The 21,743-nt window shown below is 37.1% G+C and overlaps 1 protein-coding gene across 6 annotated transcripts in view; it reads left to right on the top strand.

Annotated features, from left to right (window-relative positions):
* The window catches only part of RORA (RAR related orphan receptor A), a 379,776-nt gene that overhangs the window by 251,166 nt on the left and 106,867 nt on the right, over nucleotides 1-21,743 (top strand). For 5 of the 6 annotated variants that reach the window (XM_035335972.1, XM_035335967.1, XM_035335970.1 and 2 more), the window contains one exon: nucleotides 8,944-8,973. The exons of the other annotated variant lie outside the window; for it this stretch is intronic. In XM_035335972.1, coding sequence (XP_035191863.1) covers nucleotides 8,944-8,973 — 30 coding nt within the window. The remainder of the gene's footprint in view (nucleotides 1-8,943; nucleotides 8,974-21,743) is intronic. 6 annotated transcript variants of the gene reach the window in all.

Below are 21,743 nucleotides of genomic sequence, written 5' to 3'. Positions count from 1 at the left end.
GTGACTTTAAATTAACCTAGAACAAACTAGAAAAGGCAGCAGTGTCAGCTGTATGTACGTAGAGCAGCAGATGGTTTCCAGGACATGCTTTCATTCTATAAGATTTAGAGTATCTGGTGTGGCCTATTAACACTATTTCAAATAGGTTCTATGATATCAAACAGTGTATGGCACAACATGCTATGAGCTGCTCAACAAGATAGGGTTTTGTGATGAGAAAATACTTCTTTTTTGTATTACTGAATGCTGGAGGCCTGAATCTGAAATGATTCATTTCATAGATGAGCACTCTACATGTAAAAGTAGGCAGCCCATTGCATAGGTTCAGAAAACACACTAGATCAGTAACTCATGAATTAAGGAACTGAATTTCTCTTCTTCTTGTTGCATTTTCTAAATGCATACAGATTCCAGAAGAAACTTCTACTCTCATATTTATGGATTTTATAGTCATACTGTGTTCACGGACAACTCATAAACAGTTTCTTTTTCTGATCACAAAAATATGAGAGGATTTCAGTCTCCAGCTCTCCAGGAGACAATCTTCTATGCTCAGCATTAGCACAGAAGACAAATAGAGATGTATTCTTCACAATATTTTATTATAAGGTATTATAGGATACAATAAGAAAAGTAATCTAAAATTCTATCTTTAAATGTGTTCTAAATAAAACTCCAATATTTTCCTTCCCTGTTACAACAATATCCATCAGATCATTTTAAAGCATAAAGATATATTTAAAATATTCCTTAATAATTTAAATATTCTTCAATAGATTCCTAGCATACAGAAGATAAGTAATGACTGCAGCTACACGTTTGATAGTTGTTTGGTTTTGTTTCATATTCTGTTTTATTTTACATATGTGAAAGCGTTAGCAGCCTGTATGCAGATGTTTGCATCATAGTCATAGCTACCTGAAGGCACAGGACAGGGGCCTTGAGACTTATTTTACCTCTTATCTTGAAGAACTGCCTTGAGGTGAGAATTGGTCTAGTCGGGACTGGTGCAGCTTTCAATTTTATCACACGGTTGCTGTCTCGGCCAGTATCGCCGCTCCTGGATCTCTGTATGGTAGTTTCCGTTTTGTTCTGAGGATGGTTGAATGTCCGTGTACCTGGAGAAATGAGTGAAAACTGTTGGCCTGAATTAACATATGGCAAGTAGCTGCCACCCTCCCACGCATCCCCGTGCGCATGTGCCAAACTTGCTGCTTCTACGAATGTGCTGTTCGACTCTTGCTGATGTTCAACCAGCAGGAAGTTTGCAAAAATGATGCTCACCATGTAACAGTTTGTATCAGCTGAGATATTTTCTTTGTCTAAGATCACATGAAGCAGAAAGTAGGTAGAGCAGTAGACTGTGAAGCAAATGCTAGGAAGGGCCAGCCGTAAGGACTGATTCCCCTCAGGAAACTGCATATATTACGGAGCTTCTTGCCTGCTTATCTGGTGCAAGTTAAAAAATGGTTCCTATTAGTGTGCTGATAGGACAGATCCTTCAAATGGAGGAGACTCTGTTCTTTGAATGTCACTGTGAGAAAAACAAACAAACAAACAAAAAAAAAAACAGAGAGCTTCCAGCAGTGGTGGCTGCCATACTTCTGGCAGTATTCTGCTGTTGTTGTTAAACTGCATAAAATGATGACTTACAGTAAGGCTCACAGTTTTAAGTAAATATACAACATTAGAAACGCCTGTGACAGTTTTTAGGAAGTGCTGGTTTTCTTTACAATTTGTAGTTTACTTCCAGAGCTGTAGTGGTTTGCTTGGATTTTTGAAACTTCGTACATCCAACTGGATTCCATCAATGTAGTTGTGTTGCTCTGCAAGACTATTTTTAAATTCTTAGTTGGTGATTTGTTCAGTCAATTGTAGAATAAGTAGTCATTTAAATAAAGCTCATTCAAAATTTTCCTACAAGGACACCTGCTGGAAATACTCTTTTATATACAGTTCTGAACTGTCTTTGACTTTTAATACGTGAAATAGGGTGCAAATGTGGAACGGATACTTAGCGTGGTGCGCTGTAGCTGTATGTTATGCAGTGATGTTTGTCACATAAGAACATAATGGTTTCTTAGTGAAGTTTCTTCATCTCTTTGCTCCTAATCTAATCCGCTGTTTGTGAGGACAAAAGAAACAGATTGAGAAGGACCTTCAGTGAGGCTGGAAAAAAAAAAAAAAAGAAAAAGAAAAGGTTAAAGATCATTTTCTTTACAGCCGAAAGTCTTGTTTATCCTTTTCTCTCATTTGTTCGCTATTTCATCACACATCAGGAAAAAGAAAAAGCACTTGGTGCTATCAGATGATGCCATCTCCTAGTTGTGCAATGGTGCCAACTGTTTGTGCACAAGGGATCCAGGCATAACAAGGTGACACTTCATCAAGCATCAAACAAGTATTAAGCTCAGGCTTCCATACAGGTAGGAACAGATTACTTACAGAAAGTTTTCTTGCAGTGAGTTTGATGTGTCCAATTGTCCAGGATGATGACATGGAGGAAATGGTTTGTTTAATATTTATCATAAATGAGAAGTTAGTATCTCACTTTTGGGCTAACAGTAAGTGGATCTATATCATGATCTTGGCTTTAAATACAGAAACTTTTATCTTCAGTTTCTTTCATGAAAAATTCTTGTTTCATTTGGAGTAATTTTGGCGCTAGAGGTTTGAAGTCAGTTTGGGGACTGCTTGCTGGTTTGGGAAAATCTAGAAGGAACGGGGAATTCTTTTAACTGAGAATTGTACAGATTACAAATTATAATTCTCCTGACAGTGATATTTTGTCTCCTGTGAACACTTTGTAACTTTGAAAGAGGTATAGTAACTTGTAATTTATTTTCACAGATGCATTTTAAGGGCCATTGGTATGGGGAGGCTGTCACATACTGAAAAATGAAGTCATAAAATGCTTAGATGATGCTGGAAGTCAGTCTCAGAATCAGGAAGCCAGTCTCAGCTGCAAGGGCTAAAAAGGTCATCTGTCAGTAAAGTAAGGATAATACATTAAAAAGGGGTGGGGGGAGGAGGAGGAGGAAGAAGAAAACTTGGTTTTTAATCTCTTTTCATCAAATATCCTGTATCCATATTTGAGCAGAAAGTTAAAATATATATATATATATATATGTAGCTAACTCTGAAATAACCATATGATTCTAGGAGTAGGACTAGAAAAACTCAAAAATAGAATTCTGAAAAATAGGATTTAGGTATAAGAAACAGCTGTGAATATTAGGAAAACAACATTTTTTATTTTTATTTTTTTTCTGACTGAAACATTTAGGTCAGTCTTGTTTTCTAGGACCTTGGTGTATTCTCGTGGACTTTGTAACAGATGCATGATCTAGAGCTGACTGAAAAACTTGTTTCAGATGGTGAACTCTTTCCCAATCAGTAAAAGCTGTGAATAAGCCTGTGGAATATTGGATTATTATTATATATATGTGTATGTGTATATATATATATATATATATATATATATATATAACTTATTTCAAATTTCTTTTTTATAAAAAAAAAAAAAAAAAAACACTTTTTTTCCTAATTATAGAAACTTTAATTGTTCTTATAGTCCTAGTGCGTAGGTACTATAGTTCTATCGTACCTTGTGTATGTTGTCCTTGATACTTGCTACCTTAGCACATAATTTGTTTCTCTTTTGAGTGAGCTATAAACATTAGTATCCGTTAACAATTTTTGAAACAAAGTGCTAAAACTACTTGGAGCACTTTCAGTAATACGTGCTGATCGTCATTAATGGCTCTTTTGTCCTAGACAAGGACACTGTTTTGCAACATTTTCTTTGGTTAAATCCACCTGAGTTGTATTTTCTATAGTTGTATGCACATTATTTTTTACCGTGGTCACTATAAACAGTGCCTATAAAGACCACAAAGTTTCTTCAAGCCAGAGATCCATACAGACTTAAAATAAACCCTTTTTAAAGTTTCTATAAGAATGAACTCCTGTCTGAATACACTCAGATCTATTATTCTGCTTTGGTAGGTTCTCTGCAAGTGCCCAAGTGTTACATATAATCTTCCACCTTAATTGCTAGCTTTGTGTGGTGACAAAGTAAAAAAGAAGTGGAGTGACAGGATGGAACGCAGTGGGATCCAAGCTTGTAATACATTTTCTTTCTGATTTTACACAGTATGTTAGGCAGGAGGCATAGAGTTTAAAAATTTAATCTTTTTTTCCAAAGATTTACAATGTGTCACAAAAGTGCTAAGTTCCAGAATATACTAGAGCCACGGTGCTGGCTTTGGGGGAGGTTAGAAGTAAGTAAAACATTTATACACACACACAGACACACACGCGGGAAGCGTCATATACGTAGACAATCTTACAGCCATATACTGTCATCAGGCTAATGAGAATCATTTGATTTATGGCACAAACAGCAAAGCAAACTCTACAAAAGGAAGGAAACACAGTGGTGTTTAACATATGTCCTGAAGTTAGTCACTAGGTTTGCCAGCAACACATGTCTTTATCCATATAAATTTCTGGGGAACAGTTTTCCTGGAGGTTTAAGAAAATTGCTCTCAAGAATATTCTCCTTTGATATTTTGCAGAGTAATGTATTCTGCCAGACAGGGGACTTTTTCCTTATCGTTTTGTACATCAAAGTATGTTTTCCCCTTGAAATACAGAAAGTTGACAACTGTACAACAGCAGCAGGGATCTGGGTTCAGAGTAAGCAGCGTTTCGTTATGCCTCTCTATTTGGATGGGAAACTGTGAGAAATAGCTTATGATGTATAAAATATCTGAGTCTCTTTTTGTACTTGAAGACATTGTTATCTCTATTTGAAGTTGGCTAGTGAAGGTCAGTCAGGCTAACCGCTTGCAAAAGAATATCCTGTCTCTGTTGGTAGATACTCTTTTCAAAGTTCATTGCATACGGAAAGCTCTTTTTGTAAATATCACCCATCATGGCAAATTAAATGCAGTAGGCGGGAGGGGGAAAGGCAATGTGGTATGAATTCTTTTCATTTAAAAAAATTGATTGTTATTGCAAAGAGCACTGCATAGCAACAATGAAAAGTATATCTAAGAAGTTAATTTGTTTAAGATTTGGTGTTGATCAGGAATGTCAAATTGCATTGCTGAAGTGATAATTTCTGTGATAACTGTAATACTGAAACTTTCACTCACTGATAACCACGGCAGTGATATATTGTGGTATTTTCATGACATTTCCTTTGCTTTACTTTGAAGTCTAGTTGGTTAAGTCAGGAAGTCTTGCTGCACTGAAGTTAGGGTTGTTTCTTGCCCTGTTTTATTTTATGTTTTATTTTAATTCTATTTTTTATTTGTTATAGAATCAAAAGCTGGCAGTTTAGGATAGTGCTAATAATGGCAAGTGGTGACACATTACTCAATTATGTCATCTTTTGAAATGATGCCATATATAGGAGAATAAACTTCAAAAAATGGGATTTTACATTAAATCACCTTATGAAAGGAATCAGCAGGTTGTTTGCACTCCATTCCACAAAAATAAATACATCTTTGTTTTTCAGCTGTGTATTATGGTTTGGTTTTATTATTTAATGTCCACTCAAATCTATGTAAATCTATGGTCCAGTCCCAAAAATCTTACGAACAAGAGTAATCCGAGTTAATCGTGCCCAGTCCTGTGAAGAAAACTGCTGAGTATGTTGAACTTGCAGAATTAGCTTCTCAAGAGATCCTGTCAATTTCAAAAGCACTGTGGAGTTGTCTGCATAAGACTTGTAGGATACGACTCCCTGGAAAGTCATACGGACATTTATGTAAGTGGGAGTTAGCACAGACCAGAAGGAAGCCAAAGCTCATGCAACTCCCCTTTCTTACATGAAGTAGCTTTCAGACTGTTTTCTTCATAAAATAGTAATTTCTGGGAGATGATTATACTTCTCAGATGTTCTGACTGGCAGTCCTCGACCTCCTGCGTTAAGGCTAAACCAGATTGCAATGAGGTAGAAATGCATTGCATAGTTGGTATTTAAAGCACTAGCTGTGGTGCATCTAACCTGAGTAACTGTTTGGATATGCCAGTACTTTTTTCCTTACATTTTCCAGTTGCTTATAGTTACTGCTGTGACAGGGAAAGCTTCTTGGAAATTCATAAATTAGAACCAAAAGTTAGACTAATTTTAACATAAGTGAAGATTCCTGATTGATTTAAATCTCATGTTGTTGAACTCACTGGCAACATTTATCCTGGTTCCACCAGATCACAATTAATCACTTACAAAAATTCAATTCAAAGCAAAATACTTTTTTTTTTTTAATTTAAAAGTGTAATTATGATGATGATATAAAAAATAATAATAAATAATAATTTTTTTAAAAAGAAAAAAAAAAAAACAACCAAACCCTACTTCTATGTTTTTATAAAAGGTTATCTAAAAATATCTGCATAAAACAGCTAAAAGGCCTTATCAGATGGTAATCAGTAATTATTGTGGAAACATATGATTGGAAAAACCCACCACTCATTTCATATTTAAAAAATAAAGTAAAAAAAACATAAACGCTAATATTTCCATCACTGTTTCATGTATCGGGGAAAGTAGTCCCTCAGCCGGTGAATACAGCTCAGTCTGTTTTGTGCTGTGGCAAATCCCATTGTGAAGAGGCTGTGAGTAATCAGAAGTGACAGCATAAGCACTTTCTGTTCAAAGTGATTTTACAGAAAGCATTATTTTCTGAGAAAAGTACACATATGGCTCCCATAATGCTGAAAGAGCACTGACGTATCAATTCATTAGCACTGGTGTTGGGAAAGGAAGTTTTGCAAATGGTGTTCAGATTAAAGACCTTTTCCCTCTGCATGTCCTGTTCAGTGAAACGTCCTTAACATTGTAGGAGCTGGCTAGGCAAGCTAGGACAGGGGCAGGTGCTTCTGCCAAGGAAGTACTGGGACCGTTCCTCATGATGAATACTGCGGAGAGCTGTGCATGCTCTTCAGCAGTCACGCAAGAAGACAGGGAAAATGTTCTTCCTTGGTAGAAGAACAAGTGTTCTAATGACAGCTGTCATTTCAAATTTAAAGAGTAAGGCAGACCTTGAGAAAAACCTGAGGGGAAGACTGCATATGGCAAAAAGCACACTTTAACTGGCCTTTCTCCGGCTTTGCCTTAGTTACTTCATGTCTCTGCTTTTTCTCACTCCTGTAGTAACAGTCACCTCCTTTACACATACAGCTGGCCAACTACTCTGAGCCACCCAGGCATGACTGAATGGGAATGAAAATCTGAGAAATCTGGCCCTTACAAAATCCTGCTTTACAGAATGAATTTGCAGCCTGTAGTAGCTACTTCTGTAACTGAATGGCTTTCTTTCTGTTATGCTTGTTTTCCTTTTGTTCTTTTTGTTTATCCTGGCTCTAGGGTTCCTAGAATGAGAAATGGGGAGATTTGGCTGGGACCTTTCAGATTTAAGTCGATACACATACGTAATCAGGACCTAGTCGTCTGATTTTTGTAAACTGCTTCCCAGTGTCTGCCATTTACAAAACTACTCAAAGGAACTAACTGCCCAGAACCTTTTCCTAAAGCCTGGAGATTCAGCTTCTATTTGGAGTGGAAAAGAAAGGTTCCAGTGCTCACACTCGCAGAACTTGGTGATTCAAATCCAAAAGGCCGATAGCAATACAGATACAATTAAACCAAAAAAAATCTCATGACATTTATGTTAACTTGATATCTAAATATTTGGGTTGGCAGTATGGATTTAGATATATAACAAAATCAGGATTACTTTGAAAACTGCTTTAGAAGTAAGTTCTATAAATTTGCAGATAAGATATCTACATTCTTCTGACTCCTCCTAAGTTCTTGCTGTCTCCCTGAGATGTTGTGTGACACAGTAAAAGGCCTGAAATAGAAGCCTACTTTTTCCATAGTGATTTGTTTTTGCAAGAGGGTGGTTAAAGGAGAAGGAGGTCTCTCTCTCTAATAAATAGAAAGCCAAGTGATTCCAATTCCAAAGTTTCATTACTGGCCTTAATCATAAATGAAATATTTCAAATACTTGTTCTGCTTCCAGTAACTTCTTACTCTTCTCATAACATTCCCCCCAGGGAAAGTGAAGCTTAAATTCTGCAGAGTCCGAGTACGGCACTAGTTATCTGCTAAAGTGAAGACAACATTGTTTGTATTCAAGCATGAATTCCAATGACATTTAACAGAGTTAATTTTATCTTTATTTGGTATTATGAATTTTGCCTCACTCTGTTCATTGTGTTATTTTCTTTAAAATGCCTCTCGCATTTCATTGGCACTAGACCATCATTGACGATTGCCATCACATGCCCGTCTAGCATAAAAACATCTTTATTACTTCTGAAAAAAAGTATACATTTAACAGTTTGGAGATACTTGCATCGAGCTTGGAATTATGGCAAGTAATGCTCGTATCAATGAGAGAGCTTTTCATTTGGTTTCGATGAGCATAGGCCACAGCTGGCAGTCAAAGAAGTACTAGAACTTAATAACATAGCAAATAAATTGTACTGTTTGTGCCTGTTCTCTCTGGGTAGGTTCATCCGTGCTACATCACATGAGTGTGGTAAAATTGTTAACCATGTGAGGTAAGATGGATCTTCCGTAGTGTTGTCAATATCCGTGGTTTGCATCAGCTTCTGTTTTAGAAGAAAGTCAGGTAGATAAACACGCCAAAAACAAAATGTAATTGCTATGTGTTGAAACATTCATTGAGGAAGTGTAAAGAGACAATGTAATATTAAAACCTGCATGCAAAGAAGGGAGCTGCTTCTTTCTCTAACAAAAAAAAAATAAAAAAAATAAAAAAATAAAATGCAATTTTCATTCTTCTTTTGTAGTGGCAGCTGTGTGCCTGAAATAAAATAGTGTAACAATGAAATAAATCTCAAAAGAATTTACACAGTGGTCATTTTGCTAACACTGGGATTGTTTCTTCCCTACAGGTATTTCTGTAACAAAGAAGACTCATACATGTAAGTAATATCTTTTGATTTGGTATTCTTTAATGAATGGAATTCATGTTAGGCAGTGCTGTGGCTCTGCTAGGTGTATGTCTTGTCTTGAGAAGGCTCCATTTTAAAAATGCTGGCAGGTTTTCTGCTGTAGATTGGTTCCAGTCCTGGCCTGAAATGTCATCTAAATGACTGTACTCTGTGTGTGTGTGTGCGCATGTGCTTATGTGTCAAGGCCAAGGGCAGAAAAAGAAAGATATGAAGACAAAAGACAGAATTCCTTGTTTTCTAGTCTGTGTACCTTACAGCGAGCTGGTGAGTAATATATCTAGAAAACACAGGTGGTTAGAATGGTTATAATTTTCTATGTATGTTGTATTTGAAGCAGTATGTTTTTATGTGAAACATCATTTCACATGAAAATAAATTATTAAATTGCAAGTTTTCTGTCCCTATGCGTTAATCTGTAAGACAGATCATTCTGTGCTTGTGCTTAAGGAGTTCTTCATGGAAATAAGATGGTTATTGTTTTGCTCTCAACTATATAAACAGTCTTCATAAATGGCAACCTTGGAAATGGATGTGGATGCATGCATTTACTTACATGTGCATTTATTCTGAATCCTCTTCAAAGAAAACATTATTGGGAATCGGATCTCATCTACTCTACAGTGAGTTAAAAGCACAATGCCAAGAAAATGTTACAATTTGTAGCTGAAGGAGGTATGTTGAGATTCTTCTGATACTGTGAAGGTTTTGAAATCTGGCAGTGCAGGAATTGTGCTTGCCCAGGATCTCAAATAGCATTAAGTTGAAGTTGAAGCTGCTAGTCCTTTGAGGGCTTACTAATAAAACAGGTGGTAGGCTGCACAAAATTTACAGATTTACAATGCATTTTAACAGGGTTAAGCATTTTAAATATGTTTACTGTGACTTCATAGGCTTGAAGTGGTCATAAAGTGTCTTATGTTAATATTCCTATTTCATTCCTGTTTTTAAAATACTCATGCAATGAAAAATCTGACTTGATATTGTACGCCACTTGTGAAATCTCCCATCAGAGATTTTAAAAATTAGAGTTGCTTGATATAAGAGTTTCAAATGAGAAGTTGATCGGTATGAATTTTGAAGCAAATGTTAAATGTCACCAACCTTTGATAGTCCTCTGGTTAGGTGGGCTTGGTCCCTAATGTATTCTTAAGGTCAGCTTCTGTTTGGGTGAATGCATATATGGTTTCCATCAACCTTACTGAGAGCTACAGATAGGTGTCTGAGAGCAGAATGTGACCCTTTTTAGTAAATATTTGAGCTCATGCTGACTGAGATTAACAGTACAGGAGACTGAAGTCCTCTGTATATCCGCAGGCCAGGCATTGTACAGACAGCTTCCTTGCACAGCCTTGCCCATGAGCTCAACCCTGGCCTGGAGCGACCACCCTCTCTAGAGGTGGTAAGTAACTCAGTATTTGTGCTAGCTCAGGCTTGGGCCTCTCTTGTACAGAGGCCAGTGACTGTACACGGTGGTGTGTAACATTCCACCTGGAAATCAGCTGAAACCGCCCCATGTTTTGTGAATGGCAGTGCCATTGACTGACCTGCTGTAAGAGTCGTGTCTCCAGTTCCAATATTCAGTAATTGTTGTAGGCAAAATTAAATAGTAACCACAGATCTAAAGAGCACAGGAATGTTGTCAAGCCCTGCCACCCCTGATAATATGTTGTCATTACACCTATCTCAGTGGATGCTGTGCTTGAGGTTCATTATGACAAAAAGGTGTATTCAACAGTTCTGTTAGGTGGTTAGCTGCTGTTCACTAGGTATGGCCTTGAATCTAGTGAAGAAAGAAATTAGGGTCCCAGCATCTTCTGTCATCTTCTATATTAAGTGACAACTATGTTTATGCTATTCTACGGGAACTGTCTAAGAGTAGTTCCCCAATTTGTTAATCAGTTTTCATGCAACTGCTGAAGCATGAACAAGAAGGTTCCCTTAATAACAGGAAGATAAGCTTGCCCATTAAGAAGGGATTAAAATGGAAGGAGCAATATGCTGTAATTGCCATAATGAAAATGTAGGCTACATTTGCTAGCAAATCTATATGAGGTTTATTCAGCTCTGGTTGGAAGTCTTTTAGAATACATTCCTGTTACGATAAATTCTCATAGAGAAAGAATTGATGTAAATTGTGCATGTTTGGTATTTTGACAATATGCACGATAAACATTTTTTCCTTATTAGAAAAAAAATGTTGAATACAAAAAGTAGATATCAATATTTGGTTTTGGAATAACTTGAAAAAAGTCCAATTTTACATAAAAACCTAAATGCAAAGATTTTGATTAACATCTGAGTTGCTGAGTCATAGAGCTCAACAACTGCAAGTGACAAGCAGAATGTTTTCATCTATCAAGTCTCTGTGTCTAGAGTTTACATATCACTCTGCATTAGCATATATATAATACACCCAAAACATGGTACGCAGAGTGGGATTTCTACAAACAAATTTCAAAAACATTCCCACAAACACTTCGTGAAATCTATGTGTGTTGTCTTTATTACCGTTTAGAAATCTGGGTGAGGTACTCATATTCCAAGTTTACCATGTACAGCATCTGAGGATGTTGACTGACTATAAACTAGCACTTATTTGTAACAGCCTTTCAACTGAATTACTGAAGTATAATGCTAGAAAGTTTGATATATTATGCACTTAAAGGATTGGATTAATCCTTTTCAGACTTCATCCGAATACCCGTTTTCATTGTACAGGTTTTGAAAACAGTGGTGTTCTCAGTCCACTACCTGAGTTCTTCCTGGTTTTGTTTGAGATTTGGGGTATATTTTATCCCCTTCTTGGCATTAGTCTTTGACAAATGTGCTCTGTCAGCTGAAGTTGAACTAGGGGGCTGCTGACTAGTGAGTGCTTAGGTCATTTCTGGATGAAATGTAAGTTCAGTATTCCTGCACATGCACTATGGTGTTGAAAAAACATAGTTCTCTCATAATGTAACAAGCTAAATATAACCCAAGAGATTTTTACTCTTCCTGATACAACCAATTTTATCCAAGTATTGTTTCATTTGCTGCTTTCCTACATCCTCTCTGTATCAGAGTTTGAGCATTACAAAACCTGTCATTTTTAAACAGGGAGTGCAATACTGCTGCTTTCAAGCAGCACTAATGAGAATAAATTTTGTCCACCCAAAAATGCATTTTTTCACTCAGTGGATTAAACAGACTTTAGAAGTAAAAACTCTTACCTTCTGTCTATTTGTAGAACTATTCTTTCTTGGGCTCACATGCTGATTTGTTAAGTTACCCATCCTATATAACCTTTAGACCAGTGAAGTCAGATATTAGAGGCAAAACCCTATCCCATCTTCTGTACAAAGGGGGACTTTTGGTGTTGCAGTTCTCTTTTGACTGGAGAAAGGTAAGACTGACATTTAGATTCTTTTCCAGACATATAATTCGAACTAATACTCATAATACAACTTCTTCCTCTCATGTTTCATGTTCTGAATAGACAAGTAGATAGCTTAGATACGTAGCTTTAGCCTTTTCACAAGTTCAGACAGGTGTCATTGCATCAGTGATAATAAAGATCTGAAATTCTGGGGGAACCAAGCACTGTAAAGGACCGTCAGCCATGACATGCAGTATTTCACCTCCAGCATCTTACTCTTAAATCTTGCCATATTTCATGCAATGAGTGTGACAGCCTCTACTACACCACTTGTGTCTCAGAACTGTCACACAAATAAATCACCTTCTTTTTCTTCAGACCACTTTTATAGTCTAGACACTGACTTTCTTAGAAGAGTTTGACTTGACTACTATAAGAGTGAGGAGTTGTTTCCTGCTTGTGTACCCAGAAGGCTAACACTGTAATGAAAGCTTGATGTTATGGAACCTTCTTTCTCTCACTATTTGAATTTCAGTGAACCCCAGTCAAAGGCTTCAGAGGAGTTTGATTACGTAGCTGGAGTCCCTATCTGTATGGAGATACAGGTGCATTGAGTTATTTGCTTCCCTGACATTTTTAAGATAGAATAAAGCACCATATATTTGCACAATTTTCTATCTGTCTTCAGAAGGCTATACAAGTACTCCCACAGACCTCTGGAGGAAGCTCGTAGATTGGTACAATGTTGTGCTGCAAAAAAGAATTAAGATCCCTAGCCTAGTCCTGCTGGCATACCTGTGAGCAGAGCATGACTGAAGAGGCAGGGACCTGTTTGGGGCTCTCTAGCATGGACTGCATTAACCCAGCTGCTACTTCAAATTAGGGACAGCTCATTGGGTTTAACTTTTCAGTGAGAGTACACCTACAGATCACTGTCAACATACAGGTAGCCCTTTGAGAGCTAAGTCCAAAACTCAGCAGCCTACTTCATGCACTTGACTATGACATTATCATTTGGAGAGAAAAAGCATGTTTCTTTTGGCAGTCCCAGGGATGGATAGCCAAGTACCTCAGTAGGAGGTACTTCAACTAGATCAGTTTTCAGAAAGAAGGACTTTTCAGTGAAATTTAAGATGAAAACCTATCAATCCAGTCTGGTCCTCTTGTGCCTTTGTGGATAAGGATTTATCTTACTAGTAATTGATTTATTATTATTATTATTTTTTGACACTGTTCTCTGCTGAGTCTCTGTCTCAGAGTCAGACATGAAAGGCCTCTACAAAAAGATGCATCTCATTCTCTGATCAGTTAAGCTGTTGGGAAGTTCAGCTTCATCTCAAACACGTATACAGAACACCTTTCTTCCTGAGGTAGAATTAGGTCAGGACAGCTATGCCTTCTCAGGACCTGGTCAGGATTGGTGTGAACTTTCACATTGCACAAAGTTACTGTCATCTACTCCCTGAACTACCACAAGTTTTGATGCTTCCCTCTTTATTTTGTTCCTCTGCCTGTTAATGTGTGATACTGGCAGAAACAGTGCCTTGCAATTATACTTATTTGATTCCATTGTGATATGTACAACAGTAAGAAAGTCACTATTAGTGATCTGTGGACTCATTTGTTCATCCTTTATTATCTCTACCTGGAATACAAATGTACTTTGTATTATATTCAATGTGCTTTGGTATTGTATTATATCCAATGTACTTTGGTATTATATTCAACACTGTATATTTTGTATTTTTATAACCCAGAGTATAACCAGATTTAAGAAATAATAGTTTTACCAAAACCTTCTATAGATTAAGACTCCTTTGTAACACTATGCAAGATATTTGTTCTTTATTTCAGACTTTGGAAATGTTTCCAAAGTTAGCCACTAATTTTAAAGACAAGAACTCCTAATGGAGAATTAAGCAGGGACTGTATGCTTTGAATCTTTTTCACCAAACGAAAGCCATCTGCAAGAAGAGCTGTCATCTTTGTTGTCAAAGAGTGGAAGTAGACCAACCCCTTCTGCTGTCTGAAGGGATATCTGGTCTCCGGTGTGGTATTCCACACCAAGCACAACTGCCTTCATTCCCACATCACGCTCTGTATTGATTCCTATACTACTCATGTAGTAGGCCTTGGTCTAGAGAAGTATCTTAGGTCTGTATTTAAATGAGGCTGAAATTCAGGCTAAGTGGTCAATTCATGTTTCAAGCTTATGGTGCAGCTGAATTATAGGTTTGATTAGAGAGCATAGGGAGATAAATTTGTCTTTATGTTAGATAAGCTCAGATGTTGGACTTGGCATAAAGTTCAATAGGTGTTTCAGTAGGTACCTATAGTCCTGATAAGTCCCTGAGACTTTCCGGAGCTTGGAGTGCTGCTGCTGCACCACAACAATCCCAAAAAAGAGTGCCTTGTTCTTTCGGTGTAGGCATGCTCTTAATACTGTCGTGAGCAGAGATCCTTTCCTAAATGAGGTCCTTGATATCTCCAAGTCATTTCTAACAAGCGGTGTTCTTTTAGCACCTGAGAGGATGATTTGGGACATGAGACAGCTCTTCTGCTTTTAAGATGTTCAAATATCCTAGAATTGTTTTTCACCCAAGTTCTACAAGCATAGTAAGGTCTGCAGCTTAATTGAACCCAAGACCTGAATTTCCGTTTTTCTCTATTTTCATTGTTACCAGTATGGTATACGACCTTGTTACCAGTACAGTATATGACCAGTAGTCTCACTGCTATTGATTTCTTGAGGTATGTTAGTTACTCTGTTTAATTGTATTAAAGGGAAAATAAGTTGTGTTTTTTTTTTTTTTTCTTGATCTGATTTATAATTACTACATGAGTTGCACAGTCTACTTCCTGTGTTTTGAGTCCCAGCTGAAGTAAGTAAATGACACTTTTCCTCACAAGATAGGAGGCTGCAGAATATTGATGGTTAACAGGATCTGCTGTTAGTGCCAAGGCCTAAAGAGAACAGGTGAAAACTAAACCCTGTCCCCTGAGGCCAGTAAAATAGCTGTTTGGTCCCCTGTGTGTAACCTCCTAATAACTTTACTGGGCAGCCTTAAGATCCCTTGGGGGCTTCTCTGCAAGAGCACTCCCTCTCTTTGCTCAGATAGCTTATTAAAAATGATTTTATAATGAAGTTGCCTCAAATAGCAGCTACTTTCCTACTTGTCCTTGAAGCACTGTTTGCCCTGCTGAAGAATCCTAAGACAACTATCTAGGGCTTTTCTCTTGTTCAAAACTTTTACAGAACTACTGCTATACTTGATTTTTTTTTCCCTGTGAGCCAAAGAAAACCTGTTCAGCATCAGCTAGATACTGTACCTTTAATTCAACTTTGAAGACACACCTGTAAAAAGTTTGTTTCAGTTGCTGTCACCATCGATCAGTAACTTTTATTCCCTGCCACACAAAATACTATGCCAGTGACTCGTTTGTCATCTGATAGAGAATGAATGTTCCTTTCTTGTTCTAAATCTGTTTTTGCACTTTGGGTATTTTACAATGCAACCACTGTGAAAACAAATAAGAAGTGCTGTTGCTCATGACTTTCTTCTTTAATATGTGGATCACCCAGGCTGAACACAGTACAGTGTAGCATAGTTTGCCTCTGAACAGTCTGAGTCTAGGTAGCTCTAACTATACATACTGAGGAATATCAACACACTGAAAGCCTTCTGAGCACATACTTAGGAATAGGTTCCTAAGAGATAATTATCCTTACTAAACAAAGATGGTCATGCTCTCCAAAACATAGAAATCATAGAATATTCCGAGTTGGAAGGGACCCATAAGGATCATCAAGTCCAACTCCTGGCACCGCACAGGTCTACCCAAAAGCTTAGACCGTGTGACTTAGTGCACAGTCCAAACGTTTCTTAAATCCATACAGGCTCGGTGCAGTGACTACTTCACTGGGGAGCCTGTTCCAGTGCGCAACAAAGACGGATTCAATTTCATCTGAAGTTAAGGGGAGGCTTTCTCTCACTTCATTAATGTGGGACCAGACTTGGTGCAAGACTGGTCCACCTAATTTGAACTGTTTCTTGAAGTCACCTTAGTCTTTACAGAAAGGTAAGTCTTTGTTTCTGTGAGTGGATTGTCGCTAAATACAGCAAGGTATTTGGTTTTGCACAACTATAAAATTAGGGTTAAAATGTGATCTTTGGGTCAAGTGTGTTCAAAGATCAAAAGTCAAAGCCTTTTTCTTAAGGTACATGTTTTATTCCTCTGGACAATAGGACTGCTACCTTTCTTCAATACAGTGAGAAGAGTGTCCTTAGAGCTCTCTGCTCACAGTCATTTCACTTCATGACATTGTTTCTTATAAGACAGTACTACATTTTTGTTGTAGTAAGGCTGAATTCTAATGATTCTAAAGCAAGCTGTCATACGGACTTCTCCAAGGTTGGTATCTGATCCCAAAAAAGCACATTTTATTATCTGAATTTTGAAACCAGTGACTGATTCCATCATTCCTAATAGACTCATTTATTTGACAGTGCATTGCTAGACTTTTGCAGTCACCATTCTGAAACAACTGTTGGAACCTGAAAAGGACTTTTTAATCTACATTGATGTCTAACCTTTTCAGGACTGTAAAAATATTGGAAGCTCTTGCAGCTTTTATCTGAGAGGATCAATCTGAAATTATTTAAAATTTTAACCCCAGTTATGGACACAGTTTCATGCCGAAAACATATAAGGCAGATCGTTATGGCAGATCAGTTAGTCACTCTAGCTCATACTGAACGGCTTGTTTTTAAACTTACCAACAAATGGTGATATTTTGTGAAACCACTATTTTAAAAAGTCTGCTAATATAATGAAGTATAGTTGGTAATGCTCACCTAAAAAGGACAAAAAATCTCAAAGAGCAGTGTGGGTCAGTTTGAGCAACTCCGGTTTGGAGTTGAAAAGCATGAATGGAAAGACATTAGCCTGAGGTTGAACAGAATCCTGATGCAAGTTATGGTTAAAAAGGAGAGTGGGTGATTCTTGGGTTTTACAATATTTGAGTAATGGATCAAAAGGTAGTGGCAGATACTTTGAGTCTAGTTTCAGAGTACATAAATGCTGTCTGTATTTGCATTGGTAATTTGTATGAGAGCTGGAAAGATGGTCATCAGCTTACCTAACTGATGATGATATAGAAAATGCATATGCAAAATTCTTCATTCAGGCAGAAGACTAGTTCCAGAAAACGTGGTGCCTGGTGTTATTTTAGTATAGGGGAGTTGTTTAATTTCCTATTGTGTTTTAATTTAAAACAGCAGAAGAACTACAGCTGCTTTCATGATACAACGAAGCAACACATAATTTTTCTGTAATGCCATAATGATTTCCATTCAATCAACTGTATATGCACTGTGAAAACATAGTTAAAATATGCTTGACTTTGCAAATACAGATGTGCCTATTCGTACACATTGAAATAAGCATCACAATATTGAAATTACTTTTTGGTAAATATATTTAAATGTGCATAAAGAGACAGAAAAAGTCCGTAAGTATCAGAATTACATCCTCCAGTCTGAACGTCATTAAATTCCAGTGTGAATATGTTTCGGTACTTTAACTCTTGCAACTGTAAGTTAAACACCAAAGCTCCACAGTCTAGATTTGGTGTAGAGCACCAATGCAGTCATCTTACCTTGAATTACTGTTGTCTGGTTTGGGGTTTACTGTTCGCTTTATCAAACTAGTAGATCTTACCTAAACAGAAACTAGGAGTTTAAGGGATTGCATCTGAGACTTCAGGCTTTCTGTCTTTAACTTACTGCTATTAGTGGTAAAAAAAAAACATCGTCTTGAATGGAAATAGAACTGAACCTTCAGTGAATTATTGAAAAGAAAAAACAAAAACAAACAAACAAACAAAAACCTAAGCAGTAAATTTAAGATGTGAAGTGTTAACTAGACTTGAAGCCTTGGCAAAGAGCTTGATGACTTTGCTGGAAGAGCTGATGCTGTTATGAGACCTTTTTGCTATCTGGTTTAACTTCCACTGTGTGTGTAAAGGCTTCTTGCTTAAGGTTAACATATGCTATCAGATTCAGCAAGCTGTAACAATATGACTTGCTGAACAACAGAGCAGACACACCCTTAAAGCATATTTCCTCTCTTTTTTTTTTTTTCTTTTTTTTTTTTGAGGTATTTACCACTGACTTCAAAAGCCAGTTCACAACAGTGGTGGTATACTCGCAGTTTTCTGGAAATTCAAATTAGGCTTTACTTAATCTCTGTGCAACAGGGGAAGGGAAACCTCTGGTTTCAGAACGCCAGTGTATTACCAGAGCCATTTTGTGATTTCCTTTTAGATAGAGTCATCAGTTGATAACCATCCTTCCCACAAATGTTTGTCTGAAGAAACTGTTTTCTTATCTTTGTTACTGTTACCTAACTGATATGTAGGTGTGATATTTGCTGGCTGCAAAGACAGCTTTTACAGATAAGGCACGTTTCCTGTTTAAACTCTTAACATTTCTTTCAGCCTGACCCCTTTTTCCTTTTCTCCCCCTACACTGCCAACTTACTCCAGAGTTATGGTCCTTGAAATAGAAGTGGTCATCCAAAAATGCGACTTTACATGCTGTTTAAGGACATAAAGAGCACTAAAACTTCATTCAGTGTTGTTTTCCTGTTGAGCAGACTTTCTGATACTTCAAAAAATATTTCACTGAAATAGTTTGGGGTTTTTCAGCAATTTTCAGAAGGAAGATTTAAGGAAAAAAAAAACAAACAAACAAACAAAAAACCACCTCTAACACAGTGAGTAGTGAATAGTCCTTCACATGAGGTGGTGATGGCTTGGCTTTAAGAGCTGGGCTAGAAACAAAGCAGTGAACTTTATAATTCCATGTCGTGCTAGAGCAACTTCACCACCTTTCTGTCAGCTGTTCTGAGAGTAGATTTTGATACAAAATCCTGTCCTTGATGAAGTCGTAATGTACGTTCCTGTAGAATATTTCATCTTTGACAAGCTCATATTTCAAAATGAACAATGTCACCAGAAAATCCCCAGCCATTTCTAACAGAGGGAACTTTAGAAAACAGGCACAGAGAACCTTGACCTGGGAACATAGGGTTTGCCAATTTAGTAATATTCCTTGTGAAACTAATACCTGTAATTCCCAGTTTGCCAGGAAAATTCCCTTTGCTGCATATTAATTTGCTACTTTTCATTGTCATCAGAAGGGAGGTTGTATGATGGTCGCTTGAGGTAGGAGCCTATTGAATTTTTTGTAGATAGACTGCTTTCCTCACTCCAGTGAAATCAGAAGTTAGACTGACTAATACTGCTTACCAGCCTGGTAAGCAGTATTGCATTCTAAGTGCCAAGCTAAGATGGCTTATATGTAGCTACTTATGTTCTTGACTCAAGCTATTGAGTTCCTTTTCTTGAAATCACCAAGCTGAGATTAAGAATGTGATTGACATTTTATTGTATGTCCAGAATAATCAACAGAAGACTATTGACATATTTATTTCTATTGTAAAATGGATGGGCTTAGGTTTTCCATTAAATCTTTAGTGTTCTTCTGTGTCAGAACTGGTGTGCATATATAATAGTGGCACTTGCATGGTAAGCCTCCAGATTATGCTTCATAGTGTTCCTTGTGAGAACCGAAAGGTCTATTTAGCAGTTACAATTTGATTGTTAGTTTGACATGGACTGCCCCTGCTGGTGGGGCAATTGCTGGGAAACTTCAATATCCTCTACAAAAGTTTGTAGAACTAGTATGATTCCATTCTTCCTCTTTTCTTTCCTGTCTTTTTGTTAATCCCACCCAAATTCTTTCTCCTAGGTACTTGTCATTAAAACAAAAGCGCTACCTCTAAATAAATTAACAAAGTGCAAATGTAATTTGCACAAAGCAAAAATAAATAAATAACCAGTATGCTGGTTTTGAATAACATACCCCAAAATAGACATTCCCTTTATTAGGTTAGTTCCTTGCTGTATTAAAAAAAAATAATAAAAAAATATACAAAAAAAGTTTTTAATTGAGTATTTAAATAGTTTTAGCACGAATTCATCTTTTCTCCTTTTAGCTTCTATTGTTTTCCAGTTTAGAATCACTGAGTGGTTTACTAGACAGCTCCTTCGATGGGTTTTGTGTGTTTGCCACACATTTGCTTCCAAACAGTTTTGAGGTTAGATTTCTATTATGATTGCTGTTACTCTTAGAGCTTGAGAGAGAGAGCAATAAAAGGAAAGGAGAAGCAAAACAAAAAGGAAAGGACTCAGTTGGTATTGTCCAACATGTTATGTGCAGATTTGACATATTTGCATCTGCTAGGTAAGAAGAGGCACTGAAGCTTCAGCTGAAGTAGGTGGTGACCAAATTGTGCATAAAGGAATGGCAACAGGAACTGAGTGACGGCAGACTTTGCGTTTGATACATTAAAGCTGTTAAACTTCATCTTCCTTCCAGTGAGGTCATATCTCAGCACACTATTACCCACATGCATCAAGCTAAGCATGTCCTGATTAAAGTAGGATTAGAGCTGAAGTTCTTTGTCTCTTTCAAAAACACACTTCTGAGATGCTTTGTGTAGGAATATCTATGCAACAAAAAAGTTGGAAACAAGAAAAGTGGAAAATTGGGTATTCTTCAGAGTCAGTAGAAATACTGCCATTGGTTTTAGAGACAGAAGATTAGGTTCATTCTGTTCTTTGCAAAGTGGTATAGCTTCTCCTTTATGCCTGAAATGGTACACCATGCCGTATGTGGTTGTTTGCTGCTGTTGTACAGGAATTAATTTCAGTAACATCAGGAACTAGGATCTTATCAGAATATTTGCCAGTAGGTTAATGCAGTTCTCCCAGACCAGTCTACCAATGGATGTTAGCTTTGTCTACTCTGCCATTACCAAATGCAGCACTCATGTCCTTAGGTGCTTTTAAATGCATTTCCAAAAACATCTATATTTCAAGTTTTTAAAAAGCAAAAGCAATTCTATTAGCTGTTGTATCAACCCTTCATCAATTATTTAATATAAATACGAATCCTAAGCTATTTAAGTATTTTGCAGATGACTGGGCTTAGTGTTGAGTAAATACTTGTTTCATTTCTAAATGTGTTTTCATGGAAACAATCCATCTATAACACATTGTATTTCTGTGAAAACACAAGCTTATTAAATGGCAATCAGTTTATGTTTTCATGGCAGTCATCTTGAAATTGGCATATTCACCGTGTCAGTGTTTTGTGATGTAAGCTTAAAACTGTCAGATTGTGTATGCTCAGACATGAAAAGGTCTGGAGTCTCATACTCAGAGGAGGAGGAGAAATTAGGCTCTTGTCATCTAGCAGGTGGTGGTAATTTAGGAGTGTTTGTTTATGAGGCTTGTATTAAGATTGTATTAAGATAA

Source organism: Oxyura jamaicensis, chromosome 10 (assembly GCF_011077185.1).
Source record: "Oxyura jamaicensis isolate SHBP4307 breed ruddy duck chromosome 10, BPBGC_Ojam_1.0, whole genome shotgun sequence".
NCBI lineage: Eukaryota > Metazoa > Chordata > Aves > Anseriformes > Anatidae > Oxyura > Oxyura jamaicensis.
This window is presented reverse-complemented; position numbering and strand designations above follow the sequence as displayed.